This window comes from Homalodisca vitripennis, chromosome 5 (assembly GCF_021130785.1).
Source record: "Homalodisca vitripennis isolate AUS2020 chromosome 5, UT_GWSS_2.1, whole genome shotgun sequence".
Taxonomy (NCBI): domain Eukaryota; kingdom Metazoa; phylum Arthropoda; class Insecta; order Hemiptera; family Cicadellidae; genus Homalodisca; species Homalodisca vitripennis.
This window is the reverse complement of record NC_060211.1, coordinates 48,456,527-48,476,077: the sequence shown is the minus strand read 5'-3', so window position 1 is coordinate 48,476,077 and position 19,551 is coordinate 48,456,527. Positions and strand designations below refer to the sequence as shown.

General features: G+C 36.6%; 1 protein-coding gene across 4 annotated transcripts in view; it reads right to left on the bottom strand.

Moving 5' to 3' along the window:
• The window catches only part of LOC124362114, a 79,064-nt gene that overhangs the window by 10,927 nt on the left and 48,586 nt on the right, over positions 1–19,551 (bottom strand). For all 4 annotated transcript variants that reach the window (XM_046816314.1, XM_046816313.1, XM_046816311.1 and 1 more), the window contains 10 exons: positions 19,380–19,488; positions 16,386–16,522; positions 14,952–15,499; positions 10,510–10,632; positions 8,231–8,430; positions 6,558–6,966; positions 5,832–6,018; positions 4,416–4,544; positions 2,614–2,816; positions 1,961–2,060 (listed from right to left, as the gene is read on the bottom strand). In XM_046816314.1, the coding sequence (XP_046672270.1) occupies positions 1,961–2,060; positions 2,614–2,816; positions 4,416–4,544; positions 5,832–6,018; positions 6,558–6,966; positions 8,231–8,430; positions 10,510–10,632; positions 14,952–15,499; positions 16,386–16,522; positions 19,380–19,488 (2,145 nt within the window). The remainder of the gene's footprint in view (positions 1–1,960; positions 2,061–2,613; positions 2,817–4,415; positions 4,545–5,831; positions 6,019–6,557; positions 6,967–8,230; positions 8,431–10,509; positions 10,633–14,951; positions 15,500–16,385; positions 16,523–19,379; positions 19,489–19,551) is intronic.

The window sequence follows — 19,551 nt, the reverse complement described above, 5'->3', positions numbered from 1 at the left end:
TTTTATTGCCTTCAATATGACACTACTGTATGAAAAATGACTTAGTTCTCAATGAAAGTAAGACCAAGCAAATGTAATTTGGGAATAAAAAGTCTACAGTATCTGAAATGCCCAACCTGACAGCAGCTGACAAAATCAAACATCTAGGTGTCATACTTGATGAAAATTTATCCTGGAATAATCAAGTGGACAATCTTTGCCTAAAACTCGGGTCAGCTCTCTATGCCATAAAACGAATCAAGGCAACTAGTACCCCTGAGGCAACAAGGACTGCATACTATGCATTGTTTGAAAGCCATTTACGCTATGGTATTACTGTCTGGGGTGGATCCACTATGGGCAATCTCAACCGCGTCCTGGGTATGCAGAAAAGGGCAATCAGAGTAATAGCAGGCTTAAGTCCAAGACAAAGCTGTAGAGATGTTTTCAAGAACCTGAACATCCTGACGGTCACTTCCATCTACATCCTAGATACTGTCCTTTACTGTGTGACCAAAGAGCCCCCTAAACAAAGTGACGTGCATGAATACAACACCAGATATGCAGGAAACTATGTGCTGCCAGGTCACAGAACAGCCATGTATGAAAGGAAACCGTTGTATGCAGGAGTGAAGATGCTAAACAAGATACCAGACCACTTGAAAGCTGGAGGCCCTGTGCTGATGAAGAGGAAGCTACAGAGATGGCTGCTAGACAAGGCTTTCTACACCCTAAATGAATTCTTTGCTTGGGGAGACCCCACATAACACTTGAAGAAGCTTATCTATTATACTAATTTTGACTTAAATTTGACGCTGTAACATTTCTTGAAGAAATTGTAATAAAGGATATTGTCTATTGTCTAAAGAGTTGATACAAAGCACAACTTGAAATCATGGCAGTGTTTTGACAACATCTATTCCGTATCCGATTTTGGTCAACAGTAATGGAAATTTCATCCTAATCTATCGTAACTTTGAATATTTAATATCGACAGTCTCTTAATATTTATATCACTGTCAAGAAACTTGTAAAGTGATCTGTACTTAGCGTTTGTAGTTCACGTTCATGACTAACTTTCACCAATCAAAGTTAAGTGCGCACAGACAAGAAATACAAGTTCTAGCAGTAACAAATAGAATGCGCTAGAAAGTGTTGATCGGAGAAAGAAAAGCAAGGGTTATAGTTCTTAGAAAAAATCATTATGTTTCATCAATCGTAAACGAATTAACCCATTGCGGATCACTGACGAGCTGGGCTCGTCACGCAGCGGCCGGGCCTAACGGCACAATGACGAACTCAGGTCGCAAAAGCGGTTTGCTTTTAAGTTTCCCTCCAAATAGTTCTAGTAATGTCTGATAGATCGGGCGATCGTCTTCACTAGTCAACTAAGAGTGTTTAACAACGATCTATGTTTAGAGTTTTCAAAAGTTTTATAAATATCCTACAGATCGCAGTTGTATGTCGAAGTTGAAAAATCATTCATATGAGTTTACTCTCTATTTTTTAGCGCTTCTGATTGGGTGTTTCCTCAGTTGTTATTATAATACTTTTGAGGTTGGTGACACAGAACTAAACGACGCAGACGTACGTGTTGGCGGGTTTAGTCTAGACAATGGCCCGGATGTTGTAATCGCTTCGCCCAAGCCGCTTTATTTAGACTATGATTCATTCATACATCATCCCTGCCACCCCGGAACCTTGCTCACGTGTTATCGTTCTTACATCACGGATACCCCAGAAGGCCCATGTTCCATCTGAACAAATACCTTCACAGCAGAATTTTCTAGTATACAATAGCGAGCGATACGATGTGGCGCACCATTGCTGTTCATGCGGCCGCTGACCGTAATTTAATTTGTGCCCGCTGGTGCCCGTGTGCCAAAACAATACGATCCGCAATGGGTTAAATGTATACATAAACATAGCACAATCAAGCATAGTCTACATACATATGAGAATAAAGGTGTAGAAGACTTACTGAAGCATGATGCACTGTGTTCACAAGGCGCAGGAAAGTCAATTCACTGATCAGGACATCTGCAACTACAGTGAGCAGCTCCTCGTACACATCCCCCAGTCTGCGACAGCAAACAAAGGAAGCATCAAATAGTGTAATAGAACATTACATAATCAACCCTTATATTGCCAGGGTCTCCCGTAGCAGAAGACTTTGTATTTAATTTATTACAGAATAGTGTTTTTATTTCATTGGTTTATACTGTATCCAAAAGCTAATAATATGTAAATAAAGAAATAGCTAACCATGTTATGAATATAATTTAAACAAAAAATCTTTTTTTCTCAACATATTTCACTCTTAAACTTTTGTCAAAGTAACAGAGCAAAAATTGTAATTGTTGTGAATTGTGTTAGGCAAATGTATGTGACCGATGATGATTAAAACAATCTTTTACCAACATAAAAGAAATCATTGAAATATGTTGGAAAAGTAATTTTTACAGCTCTTTTTTACTAACGTCTTATGTTTTTACTCAAAAATGGCCTGCACTTCTTGTATATACCTGCATAGTTTCATCTGGCACTCTTTCAATGTAAAAAATGTATGATCTATGGCACTCAAAGGGTTAATTAGACTGAATACTGTCTAAGATAGCTGCTTTAGTGATATACCTGCAGCCATGGAACTTGTGCAGGGCATCCTCCAACTGTGCATCTAACTGCTCCTGGGTGGACTGAGAGGGTACCAGGTGCAGGATCAGCTTGCGAATGGCCTCAAGTAAGGCAGGACCGCACACCTCTGATAGCTGGGACTTTATGAATGGCAGCATTTCCACCAGGATACTGCGCACTTCCCAGTCCAGTTTGGCACAGTTCTGGACAAGAAATCATCTAAGACTTCTCTTGTGAAATCAATTTGGTTGGACGATAAGAGAACTAGATTCTTATGATTACTTAAAAACGAAACTAGGAAGAATGAACTATTAAATAAAGAGCAGTGGTTTTATATTTAAAAAAGGATTAATGGTGTTTCATTTAATAAACTGATCAGTAAACTTTTATTTTACGATTTAAGGTATGGCTTTTGTATTAAATCATATCTTTAAAGAAAGCAAAAAGTAACAGTAATTTACTAAGTTACACTGGTTTGGAAAGTTCGATTGTCAACATTTTTATTATGTAGGTACTCATGCACCTGAAATATAATACAATTTCTAGCTGAATTCATTATTCACTTTTTCAGTGGCATCTGCCAGACATGTATTTCAGGTTAGATATGTATTATGAACTCAGCGATTTTTGTTTGTTAAAAAAAAACGGATCAAAGAATTTGTATCAAACTTTATATGAAAAATTAAGTAAAGTGTAACAAAGTGAGGGGAAATGTTAACAAAGGCCTATGAGTAAAATAAGGGTTTACAAGTGGTATAAATGTTTCAATGATGATTGTGAAGACATTGAAGGACGAATGCTCTGGATGCCTCAGCACATCAACAACTGATGAAAACGTAAAAACAGTGGAAAAAATGGTTATGAACGATCACCAAATTACGACCAGAGAAGTCGCTTATGGTGTTGGCATATCAATTAATTGGCTCATGCCATGAAATTTTCTAAATATTTGGGGTATGAAATGTGAGGCTGCAAAATTTGTTCTAAAATTGTTGAATTTTGAACTAATCAACAGGTTAATTCCAGGGCAAAATTACTGAAACGTGTTGTAACAGGTGGAAACCGGTTTATGGATATGGTGTCGAAACTAAGGCTCAATCATCTCAGTGGAGGCATTCTGGATTGCCGAAACCGAAAAAGGCTCAACAAGTGCAGTCAAACATGAAGTTTATGCTCAATGTGTTCTTAAATTTTAATGAAATAATGCATCATGAATTCTTGCCACAAGGTCGAATAGTCAAAAAGGAGTACTACCTGAAGCATAAAGCAATCCGAAAAACACCCAGATTTGTGGTAAAACAATTCATTGCTTTTGCACCATGACAACGCAGCTGCTCACACTTCATTGCTTCTTCGTGAATGTTTGGTCAGTAACAGTATTTTAACGATATTCCTCAAATCCTCCATATTCTCCAGATATGCTTCATGTGAGTTTTTATATATTTTCTATGCCGTTGTTTTACAAGCATTGATGACATTAAAAGTGCATCACTGAAAGAGCTAGGGGTTCCCACAGATTAAATTTATAGAAATTTTTCCAGGATTGGAAGAAGCACTGGCACAAGTGCATAATATCTAATGGGGACTATTTTGAAGGTGACAACATTAATTTAGACAAATAAATAAACATTTTTTTTCAAAAAATGAAAATTCCCATTACTTTTTGAACACACCCCTTATACAGGTGATAAGTTCTTTGCTTTCAGTAAATTTCAAATGGTAATTGACCCATTCCCAAAAGTAGATATATAAGGTTTGTTACTGTAGTACATTAAATACATGAACTGTGGTGTTGTACTGACCGTGGGTAGCTGTGGCGGTGCCTCCTTGTGACTCCAGTTGCGAGGTTGTTGTCCAGGATTGTCCAGCAGACACTCCGTCAGTCCCATCTGATTGTTAACAGCCTCATCGTTCATACCTCCTCGCTCTTCCTGTGTACAAATTATCTGCTTTAATTATTCTCTTCACCTAGTAACATATATCATTTACAGACTAATCCACCCAAATCAATTAGTGATTTACTTCTGATACATTTAAAATGTTCTATGATCATAGAGTTTAGCATCATAGTACTGCTTCAAAATAATCTATTCTATTTAAAACATAGTGGCAACTTCAGACATTATGTTTGAGGGTCATGCCTGGATTCGAGGGCTGGGTTTGGGTATATGGGTGGTGCTCTTAGGAAGACATGCCATGGTATTGAAGCAGAATTTCAAGCTTGGCAACTGAAACATGAGCCAAAAGGTGCTGAATACCTAATACTATCTGCTACTCAGGTTGCTTTTATGGTGCTAGACCAGTAGTATGAGAGTGCAGGAATGCTCAAATGAAAGTGGGTGTGACATAAACATGATTTTAAAATTTATAAATAAAAACACAAAAATTAAAAATTGGCTGTAAATGTAATTGTATGATAGTTAGTATAGGTACTAATTGAAAGAAACAAACCCAATGATAGTAAAGATAGATTGAATAAGTTTATGAAGACGGCGTTCCACAATTATTTCACTCTGCGATATTTATGACAAGTGAAGCCGCTATAACTACTAGAATTCACATCTGGCTAGCTGCCACTAGAACTTACAATAAGTAAAACAACCATTACTCAGCAAAGATCACTTTTGGCTGGTTTTTTATCTTCCAGTTGAACCTACCACTGGGCACAGCAAAAACCGATGTGTCACTTAAATTTGGGCAACCCTATGGATGTCCAGGAGCGGCACATCACTAACCGCAAATGTCAAGATTCTGGGGTGTAAGGGCAATTCGATAGGTCTAGTCTACTGCGAGAGATGACTGTTGGAGTTCGGTGGGGTTCGTTCCCTAACTATCTGAGGTTCTTGCTAGCCTCAACAAGGGTGTGCCACCCCCTGCCTGGTTTGACTGGAGAGGCTGGTTCCGAGCTGGCCTCCCCTTCTTCCTGGGGGACATGACTTTGAGATTAGCGCCCTAATTCTTCCTCATGGATCTCGATAGGAGGCGGCCCCTACCCCCTAACTTTACCCATCCTGAATATCCTGTCACTCCGGAAGCAGCGCAAAGGTTCTTACAGGACTAAGTGAAATTTATAAGCTTCTTGTCCTAAGAGAGAGAAAAAAAAAAAACTATTACTGCCACTTACATCTGGGCTATCCAGTGGATGTCAATGAGCAGTATGTCACCTACTTTATTTCTCTTTTCTTAATGGCTATTCAATGCCCAATTGTACGACTCACCTGAGAAGTTCTGGCTGCCAATGTGTGTATCGAGGACAGAGCCGCTTGCATGTTGGGGTCAGTACAGGAACTGAGCAGCCGCAGGTCCTTGAACAACTGCAACAGAAACTGTGGCCGCCACTCGTTGACAGAGATCAACGCAGCCACCTCCGAGTACACACACTCCTCCAGCGAGTCTCCGCCACCACTAGACACACAGTCGTACTTCACATTACTTCTTTCACTTTGCTATGAATTTGAATTTAACTTTTGTTGCTGTGGAGGGAAATTTGCTTTGATAAAGAACTAAACTTATATAATAATGTATGACAGCCAAATATAATCTATCCTATCTACATTTACTCACTGTTCCCTACTTAGTCCAACTTATGTAACAGATGCCTTTGGCAGGATCAGCTCTGAGAGTTGATTGTATGGGTAAAAAAGTTCTACTTTAATTTATATTCAAGAAGGACTCTTCTGTGAGTTGATTGTATGGGTAAAAAAGTTCTACTTTAATCTATATTCACGTAGGGCTTTTCTGTGAGTTGACTATGTGGGTGAAAAAATTCTTCTTTAATCTATATTCACGTAGGGCTTTTCTGTGAGTTGACTATGTGGGTGAAAAAGTACTACTTTGATCTATATTCAAGCAGAGCTCCTCTGAGAGTTGACTATGTGGGTGAAAAAGTTCTACTTTAATCTGTATTCAAGAAGGGCTTTTCTGATGGGGAAATTGCTACTCACTTGACTTCAGTCTTGCACTCCTTAGCGACGTTCCCCTTGTTGTCTTTCCTGCGTACTCCCTTGTCACAGGCCATAAGACAGTGCCCATCGTTGCCCTCGCAGTTGACGTTGCGTGGGTTACGCCGTGCGTGCGGGCTACACTCCAGGTTGATAGGTCGTTCCGCCTCCGCGTTGGCCTCGCAGTTACTCTCTGTGTGATAGTTGTTCAGTTGGCTGATCTTAGCTTCTCTCGGGGTCACCTCGATGTAGTTCCGCTTGTTCACTGCCGCCTTCCTGTCTCCTTCCACAGGACACCTCTTGTTGGCTCCACGGGGAGCCTCGCAGTGGTTCACCAGCCGTGATGACTGTGACTCTGTCTCGTTACACACGTTGTGCTGGAAACTGTGAGGTGAGTACACCTGATGCCTTACTGTCAAAAGAAGTAATAATGTTTTATAAATGTATTGGAGTAAATTAATTTGATAACTAAACATTTAATCAAATCAATATTTTAATTCTTGCAAATAAATTACAGCAAGAGAATTTATGACTAAAAACTAATAATTTATCACACTCATCATAAATCATTACAAAAATATATTTCAAACAAATCTATAATTACTTTTTTTACACTGACTTATTTAAATCCTTAATTAAAATCTTTAGTAATAATTCAAATAAATTCCACACAACAATTAATTAATGGAAATATAACATAACAACAATGGTAAAGTGTCAATAACTTCTATGCCAAAGATACAGATTATCAATAATCTGTATAATGTTCTGTTGAAAATATCGCATTAGGTGCATTTTAAAGATTAAAGTGTTGATACCAGATGGTGAACTGTGTAATTTCTTATGTCCTACAGATAAGATCTGCATTGAGTTAAGTGTTGTGTAGGAGAATGAGAGGCAGTGAAGAAGGGAAGATCAAACAGTCATATGTACACTTACTAACTGCAGTTTTGTCCTGGCAATCGTGTTTGGCCATTTGTTATGAGCATTATTCTCTTTGCTGCACTATGATGTTTTTGTTATATATTTTGTTTATATTTATTTATATTATATTATATTATATTTTTTAATTAAATAGTTTTGTGTATAAACAAATCAGCTTCTTGCAACTTGTCCTCATAAAAGCACTTGCCAATAATTTCTTTATGACCACCGAACATGACCCCCAGAGCTCAAAATAACCCCCATTCAAAAATATGCTACATGACGCATATGTGAAAAAATAACAATAAACAAATTACAATAAAAAGTCCAAAACATTTGAAACAGTACAAAAAATTGATGTTATAAATATCTTGGCTAAGTTCGTTGGCCAGCTTGATACGCCATTTTGTTCCATTATTACCATTTAAACTTAAAAAAATCACAACTTTGTTATTTATGATGCTGGAGAAAAAAGAAAGTGTTCTGGAGAATGCTTATAATAAAATTTCCTAAACTTTTTGTTGTAAAAAATTTTTTTGTATCTCACTACTAAAACGGTTTTCAAAGTATTAAGCACACTTAAATCCCATAAGAATATATAAATAATATATATTTCAGCTATTACAAAATCTACCTACTTCTTCTAAGGAAGGTAGATACCTACCTTAAACTGAGCCGGAAGGACTATTACATAATACTATTGTTACTTTGTTTATATAAAGGTTATAAAAATACATAAGCCAGTGTGATACCTTGCGTCTTGCTTTCACCAAGTGAGGGAGTGGGCTCCGCACACAGGTTGTGCTGGAAGGGGAAGTGGGGATGATAGCCACTAGCCTCACCCAGGTCACCCTCATCCCCCACAGTCTCCGGAGGGGGCAGCAGTGGAGCTCCCGACAGCAAGAGGTTGTCAGTCTGTCGGTTCTGGGCGTTGAGTCGTTCCTTTCGGCTTCTGTAATAACACGACAACAACTCATTGCTAACACTAACAGCTGCCACTTACAAAGTTACTATAAAGTATGAATTTAAATACAACTTTAAACAAGGACACACATCAAGATACTGACTCAAAGTTATTAAAACATAGGAGTTACACTGTGATGTAAAACTTAAGATATATTACATTTAGCAGAAACACAAAAGATTTAAAAAAAATGTCAATAACATGACAGATTTCTCAGAATGTTACAAACATTATGCTTTTATGGCTCTATATTAAAAGCTAGATAGTAGGATAGCTGTGAGATCTCTTTATCTGGCCTCATTTGAGATTTATTTATTTACAATTTTTTTTCATTTTACAAATTGGGAAAAAAACTGATGAAGAAGCCAAAACAAAATATATATTTTAGATTAAATCGATGTGTTGACAATAATAAAAAAAAATTATTAGCAAAGTAAGCTCATATTGAAATAATTTTGAGGGATACATGCAAGCCATAAAGATAAGCTTTTCTGGCCAGATAACATCCTAACTTTGTCCTAAATTATATTACACTTGAAGCAGTTTTAATTGGAAGAGGCAGAGTTAAATAACTTAGAGTCAAAATAGAAAGTTGAATTTTTAAAATGGTATAACTTCAATTTTTTAATATTTTTACTCTTTGACTTTGTTTCTAGTGTTGTGCATATCTATGATCTGGAATTAAAAAAATTTTGGTTATTGAAAATTAAATAAACACAGTGATAAATTAATGAAGAGGGGAGGTTTAATACGCTATCTGACGGAAAATAATCCCTGCAACTCTCCTGTTGCTCAAGGCCCCAGACGATCCATGACGCCCTCTTTTTCAGAACACAAATTCTATTAAAATTTTGAAGAGCGCAAAATCCACAGAAAGCTATACCATATTGACTCAAAAATGCCACTCTGAGTCTCCTGTGAGAGAAAATCTGAGAGGCACAGCAGTGCGAATATTATAGAGTCAAGTTAATAAAACAAAGCCGTTACATGAGTTTTCCTTTTCATGTTGTCATCTATTTGTACTACTAAAAAATTAACTGATAAAATGAACTTTAAATCTGAAAAAGTTCTTAATTTAATTATCACCTCTTTTGTTAAAACTTATTGCCTGAGTCTTTCAAAAGTTAAGACAAAATTTATTCACGGAAAATCATGGAGAAAGAAGGTTTATTGATGAATTAATTGTATTACATAAAACTTTGGAGTCTTGGTGGCTACAGAATAAACTAATATCATTTGCAAAAAGAGTCACAGATAAACTGTTATGATATTGATCTAGTGAGGATAAAAGTATTTTTGAGAGGTCATTGATGTAAAATGTAGAGAGAGAGACCCAGTATTGAACCTTGTGGTGCTCCAGTCTTTACAATGGAAAATTGAGATCAAACACTTTTTCCTTTTTGACTAATTTGAACATACCGAATAACCCCCACGATAACAATGTACTGCAGCCATCTGAGTTAACCTCAGGTAAGCATATATGGTCGATCCTGGATAAACAATCTGCGACGGCTGCTAGCCTTTGTCTATTTCCTAAGACTTCTTTAGTTAGGTATCTGAGTTAGGATAGCCATTTTACCGGATACATTGCTTGTGTAGTTCCCTTGAGCAAACCTGCTACAATACAGTTTGCTTGTTGTAATTTGCTTAGTAGTGTCCAGTGAAAGGGTGCAGCTTTCACCTGGGTAGTCATTAGTCTTGTGGGTGATGGAGTGGGACCGCTGGGTTCACAACGAGGAGTAGTGATAGCACGCCATCCGACATGGGCTTCGGCTTTGAGTCAGGGACAAGTTTGACTTCTGAGCTACCTCCTCACATACAACTACCCACAGAGTAAACAGAATGGCTTTGATCCCTATACATAGCAGAACGCAAAGTTCCAAATTCCGTGAAAATAAATCAGCCCACCCCTGGAACCGATCCCACCTGACTGTAGTTATGTGGGAATTCGAGGCAAGACCGAATCGGATGGTATCGACCCAAAAGTACCGTCACAATGAAACAATCAATCTCAAGACTACTTGAAGAGCCCAGTGCTCTTCACTGTCAATCTAATTCATAATGTACCTGACAGGAGGCTGGTGGGTGTCCGTGTTCAGGAACCTCTCCAAGGGTGTCCGTTGCGCCTGAGGCTGTGGCAGTCCATCGTTGCTCTTACCGCTGTTGCTCAGCAGGTTCTGTCTAGAATAGCTGTCACAAAATTCATCTGATTGTTAAGGATTTTATAATGTAAGAGTTTTACTTAGAACTAGTTGCATATTACTTACTCAACTGTATTTAATTGTTGGTATAATTTTGAGCAGTATATTATCATCTATCTTATCTTTCATTGCATTCTTTATTGGATAACAATATTTTTTACCCACTAAACACAAAAGAGTCATGATTAATTTATTATAATTATTGCTTATTATGGTACTTATGATTACACGGAGGCCATCCATTCAGAGCATGCTGTGGATCTATATATTTGGAAAGCCTGACAAATTAAAAGGAACTAGTAGTTGAACGGGCTAACAGTAATGCCTTCGGGCATCAGCACAGAAGGAAATAAATTAAAAATATTCTTCAAAATAATACAGATCAGTACAACATAAATACTCTAGAGGGTCTATCATAAATGCTTAGGAGAGCTAAAAATAACACAAGATAAAAAGTAGGTAAGAGTGAGTAATAACGAGCCTCACAGACAGGTTAAGTATGCGCATTGCCGTTGCGTGTGCCAATGCCATTGACTTTGACTGCGTACCGCTGGCCAGACATAACTCCCTCGATATTGATGACTACCTTAAAGTGAACAAAAAACATATTCTATAATATTTACTGTAAATTCGCCTAATCATAACAGTCATAGCATGCTCTGAATGGGTGGACTCCATTCAATCAGGAAGTACTTTCATTTCTTTAAGGAACGCTTGGTAAAAACCTCTAGATAATATTTTTGCTTACAGTAACTTGGCTCTATAACATGTTAGTAATAATTTAACTTTTATTTTTATTGTGTAACTAGCGGGCCCGGCGCGCTTTTCTGCGCATTTCAATAATTTTTTGCAAAAGTTGCCCGCGGCTTCGCACGCAATTTCCCGTTGAAAACAGTACACTATATTCACTTATTCTTTTTCTATCACATTCTAAACATTGCTGAGATAATTGATAGTCGTTCCATCGTGAGCCTCTTGGGCGTATTATGAAGGTATGTACCATATTCCTGCCTCTATCTAGCTGTTACCCACGGCTTTGCACGCAAATCTTAAGAACCGAAGTCCTTATATTACTTAGTAAATTTTTTTTTTTACTATAATAAATTTTAGATTAAATTAGTTATATCTCCGATGCCACGATTGAGCTTGCTTTGTTGTCTCAATCGAGAGAATATGTACACACAGAGTTTTTGAGAACCATACTTCTGTCAAAAAAAACAACTAAGGTTGATTTTATAACATTCTTTATATTTGTAGCCAACGTAAGATAGTAATTATGATATCTGCATTACTCTTCTGATCAAGCATGAGCATGGTTTATATTAAATAAATATTGCAGTTAAAGGTGAATTTTTACGTCAAATTTGAATTGTATTATCTGGATAGTAAAGTCTATGTTTAACAGTGATTGCAAAAACAGTTTAAACAAAATTTGTCGTTTCTCTTAAGCTTACTCTATGCTTTAAAACTATAAGTGTAATATATGTTTACAAAGAACAGCTGATTAAAAATTTGAAAAGACGTTAACATATGTTTGCTGCAATGCATTTCTTATGGGTATTTCTGTAACCAGTGGGGCGGAATCCTGAATCGGGAAAGGGATGGGCATAGCTTATAAACCTTCTCCGTGGAAAAATACATATACAAATTTTCATCATGATCGGTCCAATAGTTCACGATTCCATAAAGGACAAACATACAAACATTCATTTTTATATATATAGATGTGACTTAAATATATGTAATACAAATCAAAATTGACATTATGACAAATCATAATTACGTGCCAAACCTTGCAAGTGTGATTGATAGATAAGTTTGTTCGATTAAGATAAATTTTCACAGACAACAATTTAAACACAAAGCAATTCTAACGGTTAACAAGTTATATAATGAGTGAAAGCTATTACACATTACATGTAATGAACACACATAATTGTTCTGTTACGTGTTACTCGACAATTCAAACTTTAATGGACATTATATTACGATGGTCTAAATAAAGTAGAGTCCCACTAATCCTATCCAACTGAATTCTTTTAAAATTATTACATTCTCGGGTTAGTTAAATAATTACAAAATACCGCAGATAATGAATTACAATAGAGTTAATGAATCTACAGTAAATCATTATTAGTCATTCTCACTATAAAATAAGAATGTTTTGTTACTATAAAAGGCAAAGAACTTTAATTGGTTAAGGGCATTTGTTGCCAGGATAAGGTCAATTCATAACAATAAAAATTCCAGTGTTTCCAGTATTATTTACAAATTGGTTAACTTAACTGAGAGAAGAGGATTGAGGGGCTGGAAGTAAGACTTCTGTTAATCTGTTGTACTAGTTGTCTTATAGCTCTCAAATATTTACAATTAACTCAGTTCTAACACTTAAGTTTCTTGTTCTCTTGATAAGAATCTTTTAAATTCAATATTAGAATACTTATTTCATATGCAACCCAATTTAACAATTATTAATTTTTGTTAAAAAAATTAATCACTCATATAAAAATGCCCTAATATCTCAAAAATGATTCATTCCATTAAAATTTTGATTTTAACCAAACAGTTTCTCTTTCAATTCCCTTGATTGAATTTGATATTATCAAAAGAGTACTTTGCAATTTTTCAATGTTTTAAGTGGGGATGAAGCTGATTGAATCGGGATTTGAGTTTTTATATAAACAATTTTACGGAAATGGAAGTTTGCCAAAGATCTGTATTTATATTAAGTTAAAAAAAAAACACCCTGTTGATTAAAAAAAATAGTACCCTAAAGAATATCCACAATATGAGCGAATTGGAATTTCTATACATTGTCTGATGCAATATCTATGGAAAGAAGTTAATAGGGTAAAGGAATTATCTATAAACCTTATGATGGCACAAATTGCCTACTACTCATCATAGCTGATTGAGAAAGCCCCTCTCAGTGCTCTTATTTTAACACTTCCTTGGAAATTGCTTGCACCTATTGGATCTACTCATTTGCTTGACAGATTGCTTTTTTATGTACAGGGCTGAAATACTATTCACAATTCAGTTTTCTAAAACGTTGTTACTGTTAAATGAACTTTAAATTAATTGTTTGAAAATATACGTCAGAGGGTTTGGAGAAGGGATGTTGCCCTATTGCCTTTTGCCCTTGATCTACCTCTGTTAGTAGAAAGTGAATTAATGATGTGTGTGCAGTCCAATACTGGTAACGGCATGTAAATGCAATCCAATGGAGTGGCATGTTTTAGCCCTTGACATAATTTTAAATAGAGTAGTAGGAAGTACTTGTCTTTAATTTTTTTAAACACCATACTTTTATTATACTTGTTCATTTTATGTCTAAAATTAGCATTGAACACATTAAAATCTTAATTTGAATTTTTGCATAGGAAAACCATAAGATTTATCCCTCAGGCAATGAACACATTCAGTTTACGTGAATGAACACAAGTGGTTCTCGCATCCACCTTTACATTGAAAATGCCATGTAAACATGGATAGAAATTGTAGAATAAGAATCAACACATTAAGAATCAACACATTGAAAATAAAATGCCAAGATGCAAGATGTATTCGCAGTGCATAAAGAGCCTGATGTCCACATTGCAATGATGATATTTACGTTTAAAAAAAATTAGATTTATTTTCAAGAATGTTTTGATTCTTAAATGGAACTTCACAAAACCTTATCTCAACAAGTGCTCTAAAGTTTGTCTACAATCAACTAATGTACAGAACGCAAGCATGAAGTGATACCAATAAAGCTGTGCAAACACACGCACAAACCAAACAAACGCAGCAAACATAAACTAGACGAACCTTTATAGGGATCCGGTGTTTGTGCATGTGTTTTACAGCAGAAGAGGACAAGGGAAAAATAAAGGAGAGAGGGTGATAAAAGTGCAAATTAACTTAAAAAATGTAATATCATAAAATGAATTTTGAATAGTAAAAAATTGTTAACAAAATATATTAAAAACCAGTTTGTCTTTAAAGATAAATTACTAGAATCACACATAAACAAAAATGTTCTACAATTTTTACAACACATTCAATATCAAACTGAGGAGTATAATGTAATAAAGGAGAAGTTAATATTTTTACTAATAACAAATAAATAAATAATTTATTTGATTTAAATGATATAAAATTCTATATCATTTATTGTTCATACCTATTTCTCTTACTTTGTATAAACAGTCGGATTACGATTACATATACATGACAAACTGTTTACTAAAAAAGTATTCCTCAATGAATTCTGTCTAAATTTGATTTCACTATTACAAAAATACTTTCAAAAATGAAGTTTACCTTCGGAAATTGTCCCAATAGTTGTTTGCCCTATTGCCAGGAGGGACCTGGTTATTGAGCGTGGTGGTAGGCTGGGGTTGCGAGGAGGCCCATGTCAGAAACGGTTCTGGAGGATTGGGAAAGAAGTTAACTGGGGAGGGAAACTCAAAATTGAGATTGTTTCCGTAAGGCGGATATAGATTTATGAAATTCGGGTCTGTGAATTGGGAACTGTGGTTGAAAAAAAGATTAGGGTTATGGGTGGGAGCCGGGACAGGAGCATTGTTGAGGGTAGTAGGGAGGGACAGGACAGTGGCGGTGGGGGACGAGAGGAGGTTGCGGTTGTTGAGAGGCGTAGGTGAAGTAGGGGTGGTCTGGGGGGAGGCCAGGTTGGGGAGGGAATGAGCGCTCGAGACAACGGTAGGGGGAGCGAGTGACGGCCCAGCGCTCAGGGAGGGCTTGAGTGCAACGTGACGAGACTGCTGCTGCGTTGATCGTAGATTGGAGTGGGGGGAACTCGGGTCGTCTGTCTGAGTTGGGAAGTGACCTTCTTGTTGAGGTTGCTGTAACTGAAAAGTTTATATAATTAATCAAATTCTTTTCGGTCATACTAAATATTAATGTTTAAGAATCTTGTAATATTGTTGATAAACTTCTTACACAATTAAAATATATTAATGAATATATGTTATCTACGTTCACCATAATATTTCCTCTGAGTGCACTCGCTCATTTTACAAAGGTTACACACAGCTGTTTATTTTTTTATGCAGTATAAGGATTTAATAATACTGATTTATTTTTCTCTGCAGTATGTAATACCTAAGTGACCTCCAACAATAGAATTATGGAAATATTGAAATACAAAACTAAAAGTTGTTGTACCAAAAATATTCTACATTTACTATATTCATTTTTTATATATTAAAATTTCATTTTTCCCAGAATAACATTAATTATTTTCTCCGTTATCAATACTTTGTAAAATTTTCTGTGTTTTAAATATAATGTATTTATATTTTGATATTATTTAATAAAATAATTCATACTGATTATTATTTATCATCTTGTCTTCTGTGTTCTGGTGGTCGTGATCATTGACACACACAGACATATGTGATAACACGTCAGATACCACATCTTCTGCTGAGCATTGATATGCCAAGTAAATGGTAAATTTAAAATCCTATCAAATCATCGATCTAATTAGATCATTACTAGGTTATCAGTTATCAACTTAAAACTGCATTTTTCTAAAAATCACAAACTTGTAGCTAATCCCTCTTTCTCATACACAGTAGAGATTAACTCAGAATATGTGAACGTTTAGACTTAGAGTAATAATACTCACAGAGTAACAGAGTAATACTGTACACAGCTAAATATTTTCATATTAAGCCCATTAGAAAAGAACACTGTACTAGTTTTCTTTCCTAGAAATGCTTTTGTACATACCAATCTGAGAGCCTCTTTCAGAGCTGCTAATTCACGCTGTTGGTGCCAGATCAGTTGGCAACACTGGTTGAGAGAGTGGACGAGCAACTGCTGTTGCTGCCACTGAGTGGCTGATGCTATATACTGGCAATACGGACCTACGGTGCAACAAAAAACATCATGATGGTATAAATTTTACAATGGTCATATTTTTACTGTGTTCAATATTTACCCTGATGTGAGTAATAAGTATGTTTATGATACACTACATTAATGGTAGATCAAAAGCAGCTTAATATACTCAATTTCATTTTCCATTTCAAATAGTACCGCTGAATAATTTCGGATAGATTACGTGGCAGACTTTTATGTTATTCTACACATATACTGAAGAGTGGATGGATAATCAGTTGCCATTATTTATTCTCTGTAAAATTATGAGGAATGTTTATCATATTCAAATACAGTAGAACCCCTCATATCCGACCTTCGGGATATCCGACCATGTGCCCGACCAAACAAAGGCTGCCTATAGTCGACAAGTCTCAACGTGAAACATGACTCATCAGCGCTGTGCATTGTTTCTCTGTTAAACGGCCAGATGCGTTCTGATTGTCGACGTAAACGTTGCTCTACTTGACTGTTTTGTTTTCGTGATTGTTGTACAATCTTTGGTTTGTGATTGTGTAAAAAACTGTGGTTGTGCGAATTAGTGAACGTTAGCTATGGCTACTCAAAAACGTAAGCGTGTGTGCGTTACCCTTAAACAAAAACTTGAAGTGCTCCAACGATTGGACCGTGGTGAGTCACTAGTAAAATTAGCTAGGGGGTCGGCGTGACAACAGTTAAAGACTGCAGAAAAAACCGTAGTAAAGACATCGAAACCTATTCTATGACCGTTGAAACGGAAGATGCTCTTAAAAATCGGAAAAATGTTAAAAAAAACCTAAGTTAGAACTCGTTGACGAAGCTCTTTGGGTTTGGTTTTGCCAAGAACGGCGGAAAGGGACTCCTTTGTCGGGGCCTCTTGTAAAAGAAAAAGCCGTTAAAAGCTGTGTGAAAAATTGGGAGGAGATGTTGAGACTTTCCAGGCAAGCGAAGGTTGGTTTCACCGCTGGAAGCTTCGCCATGGCATTAGACATGTTGTTATTGCGGGTGAAAAGTTGTCTGCTGATGATGCTGCAAAAGATTTTGTAGAAAAGTTTCAAAAGTTGGTGTCGGATAGTAATCTTGTAGCCGAACAAGTATATAACGTAGATGAGACCGGAGATGAACTATAAAATGTTGCCAAAATCTACTCTTGCTTCTAAAAAATGAGCCTGTTTTGGGTACAAAGCTAGCTAAGGATAGACTAACAATTGCTATGTGTTAGCAACGCCCAGTGGCAGTCACAAACTGCCGTTGTTTGTTATCGGTAAATCTAAGAAGAAGCCGAGAGGCTTTTAAAAATCTCAATATGTCAACACTCCCCGTGTATTACCGTAATCAATCCTCTGCCTGGATGGATTGTGCTCTTTTTAAAGAATAGTTTTTTTCTTGAATTCGTGCCCGCTGTTAAAAAACACTTTAAAATCAAAAAACCTGCCACTTCGAGCTGTGTTGTTGCTGGATAATGCACCAAGCCATCCCGCAGAGCATGAATTGAAGAAAGGCAACATTAAAAGCGATGTTTTTACCTCCACATGTCACCCCATTAATCCAGCCAATGGACCAAGGCGTAATCGAGTGGGTAAAAAGACGGTACCGGAAAAAAAATATGTTGGGTCTCTTTTGGACAAAACAGAAGGAGGCTGCTCACCTATTGGAGGCCATGAAGATGTTAAACATAAAAACACGCCATCTATACCGCCGCTTCTGCATGGGATGAAATCAAAGAGACAACTCTTCAAAAATCGTGGAAGAAAATTTGGCCATCATTAAAACAAAGCGATAGTGCTGATAAGGACGATGATGAGCCCACATCATCAATGGAAGAGTTGACCTTGAAGCTGAAGAAAACGACGTCGCAGAAGAAACTCTTCAAGACCTGCAGGAACTGCAACACGGTGTCCAGCTGCAGCTGACAGATGTGGAGGAGTGGCTGACCGAAGCTGACATGGCTGAGTCTACAAATGAAGAACTCAATGATGACGAAATAGTTGCTGCAGTTAAAAGCGCAAATAATGAAGACAGCGACGCTGAAGAAGAAGAAGTTGATCGTGATACTGGAGTGACGCATTCAGAGGCTAAAGACGCATTTGACGTAGTGTTGAAATATTTGGAGCAGAACCCGAGAGAGCTACACCCTATGGACGTGTTGTGGGCAAAGAAAAATGGCGTGATTTTTTCAGCTAAATCAAGATTGAGTAAATTTAAGCAAAAGAGTATTAAGGACTTCTTCAATTGTACTGTACACACTGTATGTAATTGTTTGCCTTTTTGATTAAACAGTACAGTACTGTATTTATAATATTTTTCGTTGTTACTGTAATATAAAAATGAAACTTAGCCATTTTATAAAAAAAACTGTTATTTTTTATTAAAATGTACTGAAAAATAATTTTGTATTAAATTAATTTTGCATTGGATACAGTTCGTAACTACAATTTAAGCAGCACTATGTGTATTGAGTGGGTATTTTGTACAGTTCTGTTACTAATAGTTTAGTGCAATATACGGCTTTTTTTTTACCCGAAAAACGTGGGTGTTTTATTATTCCTCGGCTTATCGAACCTTTTGGCCGTTCCGACCATGGCCCGGTCCCGTGAGGGTCGGATATGAGGGGTTCTACTGTACTGTAATAGTTTCTTTGTTACTTTTTTTCAGCAACACTGCTTAGTTTCTGGCCGGACTCCTTAACCCTTTGAGGTCTCATTAAAAATCGCTTCAACAGTGCCTAGGTTATATTTATTTTCTGCTATTTTACTAGATTTTTGTGTATAGTGTTTACAGTACCACCTCGTTGTCTTAGGGACCTGGCTGAGGGAATATTCAGCGAATATTATTACCTAATCAATTAACTAAACAAGAACTGACCTAGAGCAGTTGGCATGTTGGAGGGACCCATCCAGGGGGGAGGGCAGTTGTGCTGCTTCTCCACAAAGTTCTTGTAAAGCCCTGTCATCTGCTGCAGCTGGTTCTGCAACTGTTGTGACATATATTAGTATATTGTACCAGTGTTACCTAATTGAGGCCTAATAGTACCTAA